The 18,135-nt window shown below is 50.8% G+C and overlaps 2 protein-coding genes across 2 annotated transcripts in view; both read left to right on the top strand.

Annotated features, from left to right (window-relative positions):
• Positions 1–18,135, top strand: part of LOC144497627 (butyrophilin subfamily 3 member A1-like) — a 101,923-nt gene that overhangs the window by 17,931 nt on the left and 65,857 nt on the right. Inside the window, exons 6-7 of the mRNA XM_078219068.1 lie at positions 158–286; positions 2,175–2,195. Of these exons, the coding sequence (XP_078075194.1) occupies positions 158–286; positions 2,175–2,195 (150 nt within the window). The remainder of the gene's footprint in view (positions 1–157; positions 287–2,174; positions 2,196–18,135) is intronic.
• LOC144496763 (butyrophilin subfamily 1 member A1-like) lies at positions 3,003–13,046 on the top strand. Its single transcript, XM_078217288.1, has 4 exons — positions 3,003–4,838; positions 6,824–6,850; positions 9,711–9,737; positions 11,409–13,046. Exons 1-4 carry the CDS (start codon positions 4,766–4,768, stop codon positions 11,933–11,935), a joined length of 654 nt encoding a protein of 217 aa, XP_078073414.1. The 5' UTR covers positions 3,003–4,765; the 3' UTR covers positions 11,936–13,046.

Here is an 18,135-nt window from a genome sequence, read left to right as displayed (position 1 = left end):
ACACTGTCCTTTCCCCCTCTGGGACTGGGTGGGACAGTCTGGGTCCCAACAGGAGCTGGCTAAAAACTGGAAAATCCTAATCTATTGTATCAGGAACAGGAATCTTTGCCTGAATGAATTGTACACTTTGTGATTTGTGATTTGTTTTCTATTTTAGAATATGTGCAAGCAAAGGATCTGAACCGTGAGTACACGTTTCCAGAATGTTCTAAGGGCAAGTTTGGGGATATCTGTGACCTGGGGACAAGGGCTGTAACCTGCATGGTGATGGATTCGGGGCTGCAAAGTGAGACTCAAACAAGGGACTCGTTTTCTTTATCTCCTTGTTTGGTTCGCACAGAGAGGCAGAGCCGACCGGTGTTTCTCTGAGCAGTAACTTTACCATGGATCGAAAGAGAGAGAGAGACAGAGCAAGAGCTACAGACGGAGGGAGAGAGAGAGAGAGACAGACGGAGCAAGAGCTAAAGACAGAGAGAGAGAGACAGACAGAGCCCACGCCACAGACAGGCAGACAGAGCCCGTGCCGCAGACAGACAGGAGGAGCCAGCGTCGCAGAGAGACAGACAGACGGAGACCACGCCACAGAGAGACAGACAGGCGGAGCCAGCGCCGCAGACAGACAGGCGGAGCCCCCACTACAGAGAGACAGGTCGAGCCGCAGTTAGACAGTCAGGCGGAGAGTCAGTTTGCACATTAGTGAGAGGCGAGTGGGTTAATTTTAAAGTAATTCTCTGAGCAGGAGTCTCACTGGTTCAGCCGTGGGCGCATTTTACACCCCGTTCCCAGGCACCGCCCCCTCGCCCCCGCCACCTCGATCTCGCCCTCGCCCCCGCCACCTCGCCCCCGCGCCCCGCCCCCGCGCCCTGCCACCTCGCCCCCGCGCCCCACCACTCGACCCCGCGCCCCACCACTCGACCCCGCGCCCCGCCACCTCACCCTCGCCCCCGCCACCTCGCCCCCGCCACCTCGCCCCGCCACCTCGCCCCGCCGCCTCGACCCCGCGCCTCGCCCCCGCGCCCCGCCGCCTCGACCTCGCCCCCACGCCCCGCCGCCTCGACCCCGCGCCTCGCCCCCGCGCCCCGCCGCCTCGACCCCGCGCCCCGCCGCCTCGACCCCGCGCCTCGCCCCCGCGCCCCGCCACCTCGACCCCGCGCCTCGCCCCCGCGCCCCACGCCTCGCCCCCGCGCCCCGCCGCCTCAACCCCACGCCCCGCCGCCTCGACCCCACGCCCCGCCGCCTTGACCCCGCGCCGCGCCCCGCCCCCGTGCCCCGCCCCCGCGCCCCGCCGCCTCAACCCCGCGCCCGGCCACCGCGCCCCGCCGCCTCGACCTCGCCCCCACGCCCCGCCGCCTCAACCCCGCGCCCGGCCACCGCGCCCCGCCGCCTTGACCTCGCCCCCGCGCCCCGCCGCCTCAACCCCGCGCCCGGCCACCGCGCCCCGCCGCCTCGACCTCGCCCCCACGCCCCGCCGCCTCAACCCCACGCCCCGCCGCCTCGACCCCGCACCTCGCCCCCGCGCCCCGCACCCCGCCACCTCACTCCCGCAACTCGAGTTTACATTCGAACCGTCACCCTCGCTGCTGCCTTTTTAGAAAACAACATGCTCGACGTTTACTGAGAGACAGAGTGGAACCCGGGGGGCGCTGAGCAGGGGAACCCGGGGGGCGCTGAGCAGGGGAACCTGGGGGGCGCTGAGCAGGGGAACCTGGGGGGCGCTGAGCAGGGGAACCCGGGGTGCGCTGAGCAGGGGAACCCGGGGGGCGCTGAGCAGGGGAACCCGGGGGGCGCTGAGCAGGGGAACCCGGGGGGCGCTGAGCAGGGGAACCCGGGGGGCGCTGAGCAGGGGAACCCGGGGCACCGAGCAGGGAACACACGGTGAGTCAGATTCTGTGCCGAATCGGGGTGGGGAAGAGATGCGGTGATGGGACTGTCGGGAGGGTCACACAGTGAGGGTGATGGGGTCAGGTGGGCAAGGGAGGGTCACACAGTGAGGGTGGTGGGGTCAGGTGGGCAGGGGGAGGGTCACATGCAGAGGGAGGGGGCGAGTGGTTCCTTGTCTGGTGTTAGATATTTTCTGTGTGTTAAAGACCTTGGGGGAATTTATTGAATCTACTGATTACACAGACAGTTTCTGCTGCTTTTATTTTAATTTTGTTCTTTTTTTTTCCTTTCAGAGAGGCTCGCCGTGGAAAGGAGTAAGAACTCGGGATAAAGGATGATCATAATTCCGGGGTTGGGGGGAGGGTGTGGCTGTCGGCGGGGGGGGGGGGTGTGGCTGTCAGCGGGGGGGCGGGGGGGGGGGTGTGGCTGTCGGCGGGGGGGGTGTGGCTGTCGGCGGGGGGGGGTGTGGCTGTCGGCGGGGGGCCGGAGGTAGGGTGTGGCTGTCGGCGGGGGGGGGAGGGTGTGGCTGTCGGCGGGGGGGGGAGGGTGTGGCTGTCGGCGGGGGGGGGAGGGTGTGGCTGTCGGCGGGGGGGGGGAGGGTGTGGCTGTCGGCGTGGGGGCCAGAAGGAGGGTGTGGCTGTCGGCGGGGGGGGGGGGGGGGGTGTGGCTGTCGGCGGGGGGCCGGAGGGAGGGTGTGGCTGTCGGCGGGGGGGGGGGGGGGGGGGGGGTGTGGCTGTCGGCAGGGGGCCGGAGGGAGGGGGGAGGGTGTGGCTGTCGGCGGGGGAGGGGGAGGGGGAGGGTGTGGCTGTCGGCGGGGGGCTGGAGGGAGGATGTGGCTGTCGGCGTGGGGGGAGGGTGTGGCTGTCGGCGGGGGAGGGGGAGGGTGTGGCTGTCGGCGGGGGGCCGGAGGGAGGATGTGGCTGTCGGCGGGGGAGGGGGAGGGTGTGGCTGTCGGTGGGGGGCCGGAGGGAGGGTGTGGCTGTCGGCGTGGGGGGAGGGTGTGGCTGTCGGCGTGGGGGGAGGGTGTGGCTGTCGGCGTGGGGGGAGGGTGTGGCTGTCGGCGTGGGGGGAGGGTGTGGCTGTCGGCGTGGGGGCAGGCTATCAGGCCTGGCTTGGTGGATACCACACTCACCTCTAAGTTCAGAAGGTTCTGGGTTTAAGCCCCACTGCAGAGGCACATCCCACAGGCTGACATCTAAAGTTAAAGTTTATTTGTTAGTGTCACAAGTAAGGCTTACATTAACATTGCAATGAAGTTAGTGTGAAATTCCCTGGTCGCCACAGTCCGGCGCCTGTTCGGGTCAATGCTCCTAACCCGCACATCTTTCAGAATGTGGGAGGAAACTGGAGCACCCGGAGGAAACCCACGCAGACACGGGGAGAATGTACAAACACCACACAGACAGTGACCCAAGCCGGGAATCAAACCCGGGTCCCTCGCGCTGTGAGACAGCAGTGCCACTGTGCCACCGAGCGCAGGTACTAAGGGAATGCTACACTGTCAGGAAGGGTGTGTTTGCAATAGGATTGGATTAAAGGTCGGGGGAAGGGGTTCCATTATACATCTGGACAACTTCAAAAAGAGGGTTAAATTCCGAGTTCCTAAGGAGATATTAATCTGAGGTTCCTCTCTGATGGATGTAAAGAAAGATCCCATGGCTTTTTTTTTGGAAGATGTGCAGGGAAGTGTCACCCAACATTGGTGAGCCTGACCACCATTGACCCCTGAACCACGATTGACCCCTGAACCACGATTGACCCCTGAACCACCATTGACCCCTGAACCACGATTGACCCCTGAACCACCATTGACCCCTGAACCACCACTGACCCCTGAACCACTACTGACTAAAGCAGGTTGTGGAGATGCCAGTGTTGGACTGGGGTAAGCACAGTAAGAAGTCTCACAACGCCAGGTTAAAGTCCAACAGGTTTATTTGGCAGCACTAGCTTTCGGAGTCTCAAGCTCCTTCATCAGGTGAGTGAGGACTTGTGTTCACAAACAGGGCATATAAAGACACAAACTCAATTCATAAAATGATGGTTGGAATGCGAGTCTTTACAGGTAATGAAGTCTTAAAGATACAGACAATGTGAGTGGGGAGAGGGTTAAGCACAGGTTAAAGAGATGTGTGTTGTCTCCAACCAGGACAGTTAGTGAGATTTTGCAAGCCCAGGCAAGTCGTGGGGGACTTTAACCTGGTGTTGTGAGACTTCTTACTGTAAAGCAGGTTGCCTGAGACCTTAGTAGGTTGTTGTTTGTGGCATATTGCTGAGTGCAAAATGGCTGCCCTGTTACAACAGTGACTACAGAGTATTTGCATTGGCTGTAAAAGTGGTTTGGGAAACTCCCTATTTCTCCTCCCACCAGCCTTGTGGATGTCAGCTGACTTGCTGTAAGCCTATCCATTTGGAGTTGTTTGTCATGTGATCTTTGAGTGAGAGTGGTGTGCGACTGGTCCAGTAGATGGCAGCGGCACACCGTATGGGCGCCATCTTGTTGCCATGGGGGAAACACTTGTCCCTGGTTCTCAGTTTGTAAACAAACTTTTGGTGCATCGGGGAAGGCGGTGGTGTGGTGATATTGTCGTTAGACTAGTAATCTGGAAACCTAGGTTCGAATCCCACCACGGCAGATGGTGAAACTTGAATTCAATAAAAAAAAATCTGGAATTAAAAATCTACTGATGAAACCATTGCCACTTGTTGTAAGAACCCATCCTTTAGGGAAGGAAATCTGCCCTCCTTACCCGACGTGACTCCAGATCCACAGCAATGCGGTTGACTCTTAAAAAGCCTTCAGGGTTGGGCAACAAATGCTGGCCCAGCCAGTGGCGCCCACATCCCAGAAATGAGTAGAAGGTAAGGGGGAATGTAGAAAAGGATGTTTGTGACTCTGCTGCTGAATAATTCTGTTGTTTTTCCTTCTTGTGCAGACAATCTCCAGACCGAACTAGGTAAGAAACTCTAACTTAAGTTGGCGTCTTTAGCATGAAACATTAAACCTGTCTGCCCTCTCAGGGATGGACTGAAACTCACTCGGCTGAAGACGGGTTTGAGGTTCCTGTGAGTGCCCTGCCCAATGACAATTCCTCAACCAACAGTGATGAAATTGGATTGGCCGAATCGCCAGTTGGGCTGTGATTGCACCTTCTCAATAGCGGAAGGATAGCAGTCACGTCGCTGGCTGGAGGCTGTGGTTACAATGTGATTGTGGGGCAGTGCAAAACGAGGATTCAATTATATCCATGTGCCTGATTCTCCAATCCCCCACATCACCAGAATGCCACACTTCAGTCTAATCCCCGCCAGGGTCAATACTGCAGGAGGTTGGCTGGTTTAATAAAACAAATTCAGTCATGGCAGCAGGAAGAGGTGAAACTTCGGTTTCAGCGTTTCTTCCCTTTATTTGATATCTCAACAAGTTCTGAGTCTGTACTTTGCTCGGCAGAGGCATGTGTGCGTGTGTGTATGTGTGTATGTATGTGTGTATACCTGTGTGTGTGTATACCTGTGTGTGTGTATACCTGTGTGTGTGTATACCTGTGTGTGTGTATACCTGTGTGTGTGTATACCTGTGTGTGTGCACACCTGTGTGTGCACACCTGTGTGTGCACACCTGTGTGTGTGTGTATACCTGTGTGTGTGTGTATACCTGTGTGTGTGTGTATACCTGTGTGTGTGTGTATACCTGTGTGTGTGTATACCTGTGTGTGTGTATACCTGTGTGTGTGCACACCTGTGTGTGTGCACACCTGTGTGTGTGCACACCTGTGTGTGTGTATACCTGTGTGTGTGCACACCTGTGTGTGTATACCTGTGTGTGTGTATACCTATACATGAGTGTGTGTGTCTGTCGTGCGTGAGTCTGTGATGTGTGTGTGTGTGTGTCACACTGTGAGGGAGAGGGTCAGAATGCCACATTACAATACACGGACAAAGAGAAACACTGGTTGTTCTTCCCCTGGCTCAGTACTTCCCCTCTCCTCTTTACACTCCTGAAGTAACCAATCTGATTGTGTTCAGCATGTTGCTGCTCCACCTCAGGTCCGCAAAACAATCTGAGTGAGGATGAGCTGAGAGAGGTCAAGGGTGGATGGAGAGAAGATATCTCCAGCTGCGGCTGTGAAGTGAGACTGCTCGGCAGATTGGGAATCTCAAACTGAGTGGGGAGAGCACTCTGTCCTCTGAAGGCTGTTCACAGGTCCTAAAACAGATTCCTTTTTATTTCAAATCTAGATTGGTCTGTTTCAGGAGACTGGGGATGGACAACAAACACCAATCTGACATTCTGCCCCTCTAGTGTATTCTGGGGGTATTTATACTCCGCACAAGACTATCCTAGTCTGATAGTCTGATTCCCTTATCCCCCTATTCCTTTATATCTCGTGTCTGTCAGGCCTCCCTGTCAATATACTCAACTTCATCAACTCCCTGTGGCAGTGAGTCCCACTCTCCGGAAGGAAATTCCTCCAATTTGAATTTCTTGTGATGGTTATTTATGCTCCCTTGGTCTGAACTCGCAGAGGAACAGGAGGTGGCCATTCAGCCCCTCTAACCTGCTGCACCATTCACTCGAGATGAAGGTGGATCTCCATCTCACTCACCGGTGGAAACCTCTCCACATCCAGCCTCTCGAACCCTCTGTTCAATTTTAAATTCCTCCATTGGCTTGCCTCTCTTATGAAGGAGCTCCGACCCTCGCTCCGCCTCTCCTAACCAGAGGTAGGGAATAAGAATTGGCAATAAAGGGATGTCACTGAGGAGTGGAGATTTCCCTCACTGTTTCTGTAATGGGATAAGGCCATTTATATTATTTAACCTTGTCTTGTGGATTCACACACCATGGTTATGCCAGTTAATGTAAAAACATACTCGATATAAATCTCCCTGATTGTCAGCTATGTAAAGGTGTTGCTAACTGATGTCTTTTTCCTTTCAGACAAAATTCGCTGTCTCTCTAAAACAGGTAGGACCCAGGGGTATTGTTTATGCATTCTGAGGATGTCAACGTCATTGAGGAGTGGAGGGGGGAGCGGGATATGGTGGTGCAGTGGTAGTGTCACTGGGTTAGTAATCCAAAGGCCCAGTCTAATTTTCTGGGGCCATGGGTTCAAATCCCCACCACGGCAGCTGGTGGAATTTAAATGATTAAATCTGGAATAAAGAGTCAGTAATGGTGACCAATAAAAGACATATCTGATCCACTAATGTCCAAGGAAATCTGCTGTCCTCACCTGGTCTGGCCTACCTGTAACTCAGGATTCTCAGCAATGGGCTTGACTGGTGGATCCAGAACAAGGGGGCACTGTTTTAAAATTAGTGCTTGCCCGTTTGGGACAGAGATGAGGAGAATTTGTTTCTCTGAGGGTTCGGCAGCTTTGGAACTCAGAACCTAGAAGGAGGTAAGCGGGGCCATTGAATATTTTTAAGGCCAAGGTAGAAAGGTTCTTGTTAGGCAAGGGAATCAAAGGTTATCGGGGATAAAGTAAAGTTTATTTATTAGTCAAAAGTAGGCTGACATTAACACTGCAATGAAGTTATTGTGAAAATCCCCTAGTCGCTCACTCTGGCACCTGTTCGGGTACACTGAGGGAAAATTTAGGCCTGTGCACCTAACCAGCACGTCTTTGGACTGTGGGAAGAAACCGGAGCACCCGGAGGAAACCCACGCAGATACGGGGAGAATGTGCAGACTCCACACAGACAGTGACCCAAGCCCGGAATTGAACCCGGGTCCCTGGCGCTGTGAGGCAGCAGTGCTAACAACTGTGCCACCATACCACCCTATGAGGGAATGTGACACTCGAAATATAGACAGATCAGCCATGATCTTATTGAATGGCAGAGCAGGCTCGAGGGGCCGAGAGGTCTACCTCTGCCCCCAGTTTGTATGTTCCTTTGTTCGTTTGTTTGTGACAATCTCCCATTCTGTTCACTGTCACTAACATGTGAAGCCAGACCTTGAGTTGTTGGCATCAGCAACTAAACTCTCTCTGCTTCGGCCGTGGTTTTGTGAAAGGGAAAATCATGCTTATCGAATTTCGTTTTTAAAAAGTTCATTTATTTATTTACTAGTGTCACAAGTAGGCTTACATTAACACTGCAATGAAGTTACTGTGAAAATCCCCGAGTCGGCACACTCCAGCGCCTATTCGGGTACACTGAGGAAGAACTTAGAAAAGGCCAATCCACCTAATCAGCACGTCTTTTGGACTGTGGGAGGAAACCGGAGCACCCGGAGGAAACCCAAGCAGACACGGGGAGAATGTGCAAACTCCACACAGACAGTGACCCAAGGTGGGAATTGAAACCTGGTCCCTGGTGCTGTGAGGCATCAGTGCTAACCACTGTGCCACCGTGCCACCCACAGCCGCCCAACTTATTGAAGTTCTCTGAAGAAATTTATCCACATAACATGGATTAGGGGGAAACTGCAGATGTGATATACGTGGATTTCCAAAATTTGATAAGGGGCCACATCAGATGTTACACGTAAAATAAGAGCTGATGGTGCAGGGTGTAACATGTCAGCACGGATCAAGAGCCGGTTAGCTAACTGGAAACAGTGACTGCGGATAAATGGGTCATTTCGGTTTGGCAAGTTGTCCCCAGTGGAGTAGCACAGGGATCAGTGCTGGGGCCTCAAACTGTGTAAGTGACTTGGATGAAGGGACTGATGTTCTGCTGATACAAAGATAGGTAGGAAAGTAAGTTATGAAGAGGACGTAGAGTTGAAAGGCTTGACATATGAGGAGTGTTTGAGGACTCTGGGCCTGTACTCGATGGAGTTTAGAAGGATGAGGGGGGAATCTCATTGAAACTTACAGAATTCTGAAAGGCGTGGATAGAGTGGATGTGGGGAAGGTGTTTCCATTAGTCGGAAAGACTAGGATCTGAGGGCACAGCCTCAGAGTAAAGGGACAACCCTTTAGAACCGAGATGAGGAGGAATTTCTTCAGTGAGAGGGTGGTGAATCTGTGGAATTCATTGCCACAGAAGGCTGTGGAGGTCAGGTCATTGAGTGTATTTAAGACAGAGATAGATAGGTTCTTGATTGGTAAGGGGATCAAAGGTTACGGGGAAAATGGAGGGGAATGGGGTTGAGAAACATAGCCATGATTGAATGGCAGAGCAGACGATGGGCCAAGTAGTCTAATTCTGGGCAAAGATTGACTGATGCAGTATAATGTGGGAAAATGTGAACTCATCAACTTAGTCAAGAGGATTAAGAAAGCAGCGTTTTATCTAAATGGAGAGCAAATGCAGAACTCTGAGGTACAGAGGGATCTGGGTATCCTGATACATAGATCAGGAAAGGTTACCCTGCAGGTACAGCAAGTGATCAGGAAGGCTTCTGCAGTGTTGTTTCTTGCAAGGAGAATGGATTATAAAAGTAGGGATGTTTTGCTAGGCCATTGGTGGGACCACATCTTAGTACTTTGTACAGTTTTGGTCTGCTTACTCAAGGAAGGATATAATGGCATTAGAAGCAGTTCAGGAAAGGTTCGCTCGACTGATCCTGGGGGTGGAAGGGATATCCTATCAGGATAGATTGGATAAACTGGGCCTGATTTCTTAAGAGTTGAGAGATGATATTGAAATGTGTAAGATCCTGATGGGATGGATGGGGAGGGGCCAAATGGCCGATTCCTCTTAATCCATATGTATGAATGTTCGTATGGCTAGAAAAGAGACCGTGGTCACTGGATCTGTCAGAATAAATCTTCAGAAAGAGTTTCTCTTTTAGATTTTTGCTAATAACTGAGTATTAAATGTGTAAGGAATTATTTGAAGGTGAATTAAACTCGATCTCATTATTCTTTCAGCTTATCAGAGAATGACTGCTGCTGCAGGTAAGGTTTGCAGTTTGCAAGTGACTCCATATTGAATCAGAGTGTGCAGAATGTGCACGACTCTTCCAGAATCTCAGCCACAGGAGGAGGCCATTCGGCCCATTGAACTTTGGCCGACTTTTTGAAAGAGATGTCCCACGATTCCCAACCACTCCCCTGCCAGAATCGTAGAATCCCTACAGTGCAGAAGGAGGCCATTCAGCCCATTGAGCCTTTATCGACAACAATTCCACCCAGGCATTTACCCTGCTAGTCCCCCTGACACTATGGGACAATTTAGCATCACCAATCGCCCTAACCCGCACAACTTTGGAGTGTGGGAGGGAACCGGAGCACCCGGAGGAAACCCACGCAGACACGGGGAGAACGTGTAAACTCCACACAGACAGACCCCAGGCTAGAATTGAACCCGGGTCCCTGGCAATTAGTTTCCTCCAGTTTCCTTGTTTGATTGCTGTCTTTAGCGAAATGAATTCCTCTTCCCCTCACAGTGCCAGGGACCCGGGTTCAGTTCCAGTCTCGGGTGACTCAGTGGGCTGAATGACCTCCTTTTGCTCTGTTCGGATTCGGTGATTCATTTTTAACCCATTATCATCAATCTGTATCCAGTTGTTACTGACCCGACTGCCACTGGAAACAAAGTAAATAAAGGAGGCATAGTAATATTGTCATTGGGTTAATAATCCGGTGACCCAGGATAATGCTTTGGGGGTTTGAATCCCACCACCAGCATTGTTGATTGATGTAAAACCCCACCTGATTCACTAATATCCTTTAGGGAAGGAAATCCGCCGTCCTTACCCGGTCTGGCCTACATGTGACTCCAGAGCCACAGCAATGTGGTTGACTCTTGACATACTCTCTGAAAGCTCGGTTCAAGGGCAATTAGGAATGGGCAATAAATGCTGGCCCAGCCAGCAATGCCCACTTCCAATGAATAAATTTATGGAACATCTGAGCAGGTCTATCCTGAAATTCCCTGGAATTAGGAACCTGCCACTTTAATTCCTTGCTGTTTAGCTATGGTTACCCTGTGCTTTTGCAAAGAATATTCCAACACACAAATAGACTACTCAGCCTAGCTAATACTCCACATGAGTAACCTCTGGCGGACTCACTCTCCCTGTGTGCAGTGGTCCATGGGTGAGATGCTTGGCCACAGCTCCCTCTCCTTTTAATAACCTGCCTTTTAAACAGAGCTAAACCCTGTGTCCAGTGCCTGCGTTTAAACCTTTGAGGATTCTGGGTCTGTATTCATTGGAGTTAGAAGGATCTTATTGAAACTTACAGGATACTGCGGGGCCTGGATAGAGTGGACGTGGGAAGATGTTTCCACTAGCAGAGAAAACTAGAACCAGAGGGCACAACTCGGACTAAGGGGATGATCCTTTAAAACAGAGATGAGGAGGAATTTCTTCAGCCAGAGGGTGGTGAATCTGTGGAACTCTTTGCCGCAGAAGGCTGTGGAGGCCGGGTCATTGAGTGTCTTTAAGACAGAGATAGATAGGTTCTTGATTGATAAGGGGATCAGGGGTTATGGGGAAAAGGCAGGAGAATGGGGATGAGAAAAATATCAGCCATGATTGAATGACAGAACAGACTCGATGGGCTGAGTGGCCTAATTCTGCTCCTATATCTTATGGTCTTTCCCTTTCTTCTTTATTTTTGTAGTTAGTGTCACCTTGGACAATGAGACTGCGCATCCGAGCCTCAAGGTATCCTCCGACCAGACCACAGTGAGCTACGTTTCAGGAGATAAGATTCCCACTGACACGGACAGGAGCTTTATTTTGGGCAAGAATGGATACACCTCAGGCAGGCACTTCTGGGAGGTGGAAGTGGAGAGCCATGTCCCCTGGGACTTGGGAGTTGCCAGGGAGTCGGTGGACAGGAAGGCCAACCAACCTCTGAACCCTGAAAACGGGTACTGGACCATTGGGCACGATGGACATAAATACTCAGCAAATGACGCAATCCCTCTGGAAATCTCAGTGAAGGGGAAACTCCAGAGGATCGGAATATACGTCAACTACGAAGCTGGACAGGTTCTGTTCTGCGACCCTGCCACCTTTCGCCACCTGCACAGTTTCACCAGCTCCTTCGAGGGGACAATCTACCCCTTCTTTAACCTCTCTCAATCTAGCAAAGTTGTCATTTTTCCATTGGCCACCCTCAAAAACCTTAACAATTGCACTTGATGTCATTGCTGTGACATCATGAGGTGATGATGTCACCCTCGGAGTCACATGACCCCACCAATAGACGCCATTTTGCCCCCAGAGTTGGCTCAAAGCTTTGGGAGTGAACATTCCTCTCTCCTGTTTGGCAACACTAATCAGAGAGAGCACCGGAAGAAATGAAGGCCATAAGATATAGGAGCAGAATTAGGCCATTCAGCCCATCGTGTCTGCTCTGCCATTCGATCATGTCTGATAAGTTTCTCAACACCATTCTCCCGCCTTTTCATCATGACCTTTGATTCCCTTATCAATCAAGAACCTCTGCCTTAAGTATACTCAATGACCTGGCCTCCACAGCTTCCCATAGATTCATCACCCTCTGGCTGAAGAACTTCCTCCTCCTCTCTGGGAGGGGGAAGGATTTCTCACTGCAACTCTTCCCCCTCCCTCCCCGCTTGATGAAGAGAATCCTGCCTTGGCCTGGCCAATTTTTAAAGAAAAGTTTTTTTTGAGTGTCATGGTGTCGGGAAGGCCCGTTGACCAAATATGGCAAATGTCTTGACAACTTGAAACCTGAGTGTAAAATTCTCGTTGACCCTCCAGTGAGGGAGGAGGAGTGCTGCAGTGCCTGAAGTACTCTTCTTCAGATGAGATATTAAACCTGTCTGTGCACCCCTCGATCCTGTGACAGTATCACACAGCAGAACCAGGGGAGTTCCCCGGCTCTCTCGCAACCTTTCTAATCCAGGTCTCCATCCTTTGTGACGGATATTAGAGCGGTGCTGCTGTGAGGCAGTAGCGCTAACCACTGTGCCACCCTTTTAATATATGTTCCATTGGCTGCCATGGTGGGACTTGTACCCGGGTCTCCAGCTTGGACCCCTGGATTATTAGTCCAGCGACGTTACCGGGAGGGGTGTCAGCTTGTGGGAAAATCACCACACCCAGTCCTGAGCCGTCTGTCACACAATTCCAAAAGGTGATCAAAGTGGATTTGACTTACTGGTTACAGCTGGAGTCTTCTGGTCTCTGAGTGTCAAACAGACTTATCATCATCTAATCGTGGAGACCCCACACCCAAGGTTTCTCGTTTAAGTGTTGCATGTAATAAAATGTCTGTGTTTGTGTATTTTTGTGTACAGCTTTTTAAATCACACACTGCTGATGATTGAGAAAAGATTAATCGAGATTTGTCACAATGATGTATCCAGCGTACAGAAATGAATATAGGAATTAGGATTGCCCACTTCTGCCCCTAATTCCTATCCTCGTCTCAAGATCCTTGTATTGTTAAAGATATAAGTTAATAGACGCGAACTCTGGGTTATTTTAATTAATGTTTTGAATGTGGGTGTCACTGGCTAGACCAGCATTTGTGACCCATCCCTAATTCCCCTCGAGAAGGTGATAGCTGCCTTCTCGAACCCGCTGCAGTCCACGTGGTGTAGATACACCCACTGTGCTGTTAGGGTGGGAGCTCCAGGACTTTGACTCAGTGACAGTGAAGGAATGGCCGATATCTTTCCAAGTTGGTGACTGACTTGGAGGGGAACCTGTGGGTGGGGGTGTTCCCAGGTATCTGCTGCTCTTGTCCTTCTAGATGGAAGTGGTTGTGAGTTTGGAAGGTGCTGCCGAAGTGAATTCCTGCAGTAAATCTTTATCACATTGATCACGGCCAATCCACCTAACCCGCACGTCTTTCGGACTGGGAGCAAACCGGAGAAACCCACGCAGACACGGGGAGAATGTGAAAACTCCACACAGACAGTGACCCGAGGCCAGAATTGAATCTAGGTCCCTGGCACCGTGAGGTAGCAGCAGGGCTAACCACTGTGCCACCCGTCTGCACACGGGGAACCGAGCAACGTAAAGAATTCCCGAGTTGGAGGACAGATGGGTATTTCTGCAGTGGCCTGATGTGAATCCCACAGGCAGTATCCTGTCTCCCTGGTCCAGGATAACTCGCATGACTGAAAGCACACAGAAAAAAATCTCCTGCACCAGGAGCAGCCTGACAAGGTGCAGACATGGGACAGACATGGTGCAGACATGGGACAGACATGGTGGGCCAAATGGCCTCCTTTTCTGCCGTAACAATACTGTGATTCTGAGGGGCCAGTGGGAACAGCCAGAAATAATCTTACAGACATAAGAACTAGGAGCAGGAGTCGGCCACTTGGCCCCTCGAGCCTGCTGCACCATGACTGATCTGATTGTAACCTCCCGCCCACGCCCAATAGCCTTTCGCCCCCTCGTTAATCAAGATGCTATCGAGTTCTGCCTTAAAAAGTATTCAAAGACTCTGCTTCCACTGCCTTTTGAGGAAGAGAGTCACAGACTCACCACCCTCTGAGAGAACACCATTCTCACCTCTGTCTTACCTGGGCAACCCCTCATTTTTAAAATGTGACCCTCTAGTTCTAGATAGGAACGCAGAAAGGAGAGTAGGCCATTCAGCCCATTGAGTCAGCTCTGCCTTTCAATACGATCATTGCTGATTGGCCAGTTCAATGGCTTTTATCCACACTGCCCCCATACTGGGCGGCATGCACAAGTTGGGCCAAAGAGCCTGTTTCCATGCTGTAAACGTCTCTGATTCTATCCCTTTTATTGTTAATCAGAATTCTCTCCCTTAATGACTGAGCTTCCACAATCCTCTGGGTAGAGAACTCCAAAGATTCACAATCCTCTGTGTCAAGAAATTTCTCCCCACCTCAGTCCTAAGAGACATTGTGCCCACTGGTTCTAGACGCCCCATGACCTCTATCAGATTTGGTCAGTTTGGCCAATTTCACAACTGCCCGATCTGAAGTGAGCAGTGCGGAGAGAGAAATGAGTGTTCAGCAATCTTTGGATAGTTGCCCATGGGAGATGAGCTACACACATACACAGCCTGTCTCTATCTCTCCACCACCCCAGATGTGTCCATTGGCAGGAGTTTAGTGAATATATCATTTCGGTTTGTCCATTCCTCTGTTCTTAGGGTGACACAGTGGTTAGCACTGCTGCCTCACAGCGCCAGGGACCCAGGTTCAAATCCGGCCTTGGGTCACTGTCTATGTGGAATTTGCACATCCTCTTCGTGTCTGCGTGGGTTTCCTCCCACCCACAGTCCAAAGATGTGTGGGTTAGGTTGATTGGCCATGATAAAGTGCTCCTTAGTGTCAGGAGGACTAGCAGGATAAATACGTGGGGTTACGGGAATCGGGTCTGGGTGGGATTGTGGACGGTGCAGGCTGGATGGGCCAAATGGCCTCTTTCTGCACTGTAGGGATTCTATGATTCTTCCTGCAGTCTGATCCACTTCCAGTGTGTCCCCTCATCCCAATCCTCCCCCTGGATTGGGATCAGTGTTCCTGAGGCAGAGTCAAATCACTTGGGTGCTTTTTATTTCTGAGTCCTAAAATCCCATCTTTTGTACCACGTCTCCTTTATAAGCGACTCTTCTGACAATAAAATTGAGAATGCGCTTTGAAAATCAATGTGTGGTGTTAATATTCTCCCTGGGTTACGTGTGTGAGAGTGGGTGTGTTGTGTGTATACAGGACACCAGTCCTTCCAGCCTGACCCCGTATCCAAATAGATCACTGGAGTTTTCTACCTTCATTTCAGTCCAAAGATGTGCGGGTTAGGTTGGTTGGCTAGGCTAAAATTGCCCCTTAGTGTCCTGGGATGTGTAGATTAGAGGGATTAGCGGGTAAAATATGTAGGGATATGGGGGCCTGGGTGGGATTGTGGTCGGTGCAGACTCGATGGGCCGAATGACCTCTTTCTGTACTGTAGGGTTTCTATGATTTCTGTAACCCCAGGCCACCCAGTTTGGAAATGTTCATTGATCCTTTACAGCTTTATCTATGTTTGGACGAGGCGTGGAGGATAGAAAGGTGGGAGATTAGAACCCCTCAATTTTTCACTACCCTGTAAAGTCCTTCTGAGGTAGATTAAGAAGAATATCCCGGCCCTTAAAGTTTTAGGTTCATCACCGTGTTGCAAATTCTCACTACCCGCAAGAAGAATCACCCCCCCCCTCTCCTCCACCAACATCAAATTAAATAATTCCATAATCACCGGTTTAACCACTCCTTATTTCAGTACAGCACAGGAACAGGCCCTTCGGCCCTCCAAGCCCGTGCCGATCATGGTCCCCGAACTAAACTTTAAAAAAACCTTCTGCCCTTATTCAGACCGTATCCCTCTATTCCCTCCCTATTCATGCACCCATCTAGATGCCTCTTAAATGTTCGAATGTGCCTGCTTCCACCACCTCCTCTGGCAGCGCGTTCCAGGCACCCACAACTCCCTACCTTAAAAACTTGCCCCGTGCGTCTCCCTTAAGCTTTCCTCCCCTCACCTTGAACCAGTGCCCCCTTGTAATTGACACTTCCATCCTGGGAAAAAGCCTCTGACTATCCACCCAGTCTATGCCTCTCATAATTCTGTAGCCCTCTATCAGGTCTCCCCTCAGCTCCGTCTTTCCAGTGAAAACAATCCTAGTCTATTTAACCTCTCCTCATAGCCAACACCCTCGAGACCAGGCAACATCCTGGTGAACCTTCTCTGCACTCTCTCCAAAACTTCCACATCCTTCTGATAGTGTGGTGACCAGCACGCAATATTCCAAATGAGGCTAACCAAGGTTTTATATATTTGTTAATACTCCACGGAATGCCAGCCCAGGCTTTTGCATCTTGTTCTTGAAATGAAAGCCTGTGAGTCTGTGTGGAAACCTCTCCAAGACATCCTTCCGGAGATATATGGTGCCCACCCGACTGAATGCAGTATTCCTAATGTAGTCTATTTTCACCCCATTTGAGCCCAATCCCGTTGCAATAAGGAATGAAGTTTGATTAGCCTTTCTTCCCTATCTTACACCATCTAATTTTGTTGATGATTTTATGCACGTGTATTATCACTCGACTATTAATCCAGAAACTCATGTTCTGGGGATCCGGGTTCAAATCCCGCCAAGGCAGACGGTGAAATTTGAATTCAATAAAGAAAAAATCTGGAATTAAGAATCTACTGATGATCATGAAACCATTGTCGGAAAAACCCATCTGGTTCACTAATGTCCTTAAGGGAAGGAAATCTGCCATCCTTACCTGGTCTGGCCTACATGTGATTCCAGAGACATAGCAACGGTTGACTCTTAACTGTCCTCAGGCAACTAGAGATGAGTAATAAATGCTGGTCAGTGATGCCTATGTCCCACGAATGAAGAAAAAAAGTCCTGAATCCCTATCCCTCCACAGTTGCTATTTTCTCACCATTTAAGCCTTTCAGACCTCCAGCCTGAAATGGATGATTGCTTTCCCATGATGAATTTTACCACACCTCTGGCCCCTTGCTCTATCTGTTAATAACTCTGCATTTTCAATTCCAATTTATGTTAGAATCCCTACACTGCAGAAGGAGGCCATTTGGACCTTCAAGTCTGCACTGACCACAAACCCATCCAGGCCCTAGTCCCATAACCCCACATATTTAACCTGCTAATCGCCCTGACATTGGGGTCAATTTAGCACAGCCAATCCAGCTAACCCGCACATCTTTGGACTGTGGGAGGAAACCCATGCAGACACGGGGAGAATGTGCAAACTCCGACCAGACAGTGACCCAGAATTGAACCCCATGTCCCTGGCTCTGTGAGACAGCAGTGCTAACCATGTGCTACTGTGTCACCCCTAAATGTTACTTCAGATGTCACCTAACTTGATGTGCTGAGCACACTTGGTGCTCTATTCCTTTATCTGCATGATCCATTAATGCATTTTAAAATGTTGAGGCCCCAGTACCAATTTCTAGCGATTGATTACATGACCATTAATCCAACCCTCAGTTTCCTATCTGCAAACCAATTCCCGACTTGTGTCAATAGTTTAACAGGAGTAGTAATAATATATAAGATACAGAAAAAGGCCCAGGAGGCAAGAAGACAACAAGCCACAAGATAAGGGCACGGCATCACAGGGGGCAACAAGGATTGGACATGGGCCGAAAGAAAAGTGGGAAAGTCTGACTCAAAAACAGTATCACAAATGCTAATGACATTAGCAGGAAAATGAACAGCTTGCATTCTTGTAGAGCTTGAATAAATGTGAGTGGCAGCCAGTTGAGTACTCTGAAATGTAGCCACAGCTGCACTGTAAGAATTTCATGTTTATTATGCATAATGCTAACAATAATTTCTGATCTAGATTCCATCAACATTGTATCAT

Source organism: Mustelus asterias, chromosome 8 (assembly GCF_964213995.1).
Source record: "Mustelus asterias chromosome 8, sMusAst1.hap1.1, whole genome shotgun sequence".
NCBI lineage: Eukaryota > Metazoa > Chordata > Chondrichthyes > Carcharhiniformes > Triakidae > Mustelus > Mustelus asterias.
This window is presented reverse-complemented; position numbering and strand designations above follow the sequence as displayed.

Coding starts and splice junctions, on each gene's coding strand:
- LOC144496763 (XM_078217288.1), top strand. CDS start 4,766: ATGTTTGTGACTCTGCTGCTGAATAATTCTGTTGTTTTTCCTTCTTGT. Junction 6,851..9,710: donor TCGCTGTCTCTCTAAAACAG/GTAGGACCCAGG, acceptor TTATTCTTTCAG/CTTATCAGAGAATGACTGCT. Junction 9,738..11,408: donor GAGAATGACTGCTGCTGCAG/GTAAGGTTTGCA, acceptor TTATTTTTGTAG/TTAGTGTCACCTTGGACAAT.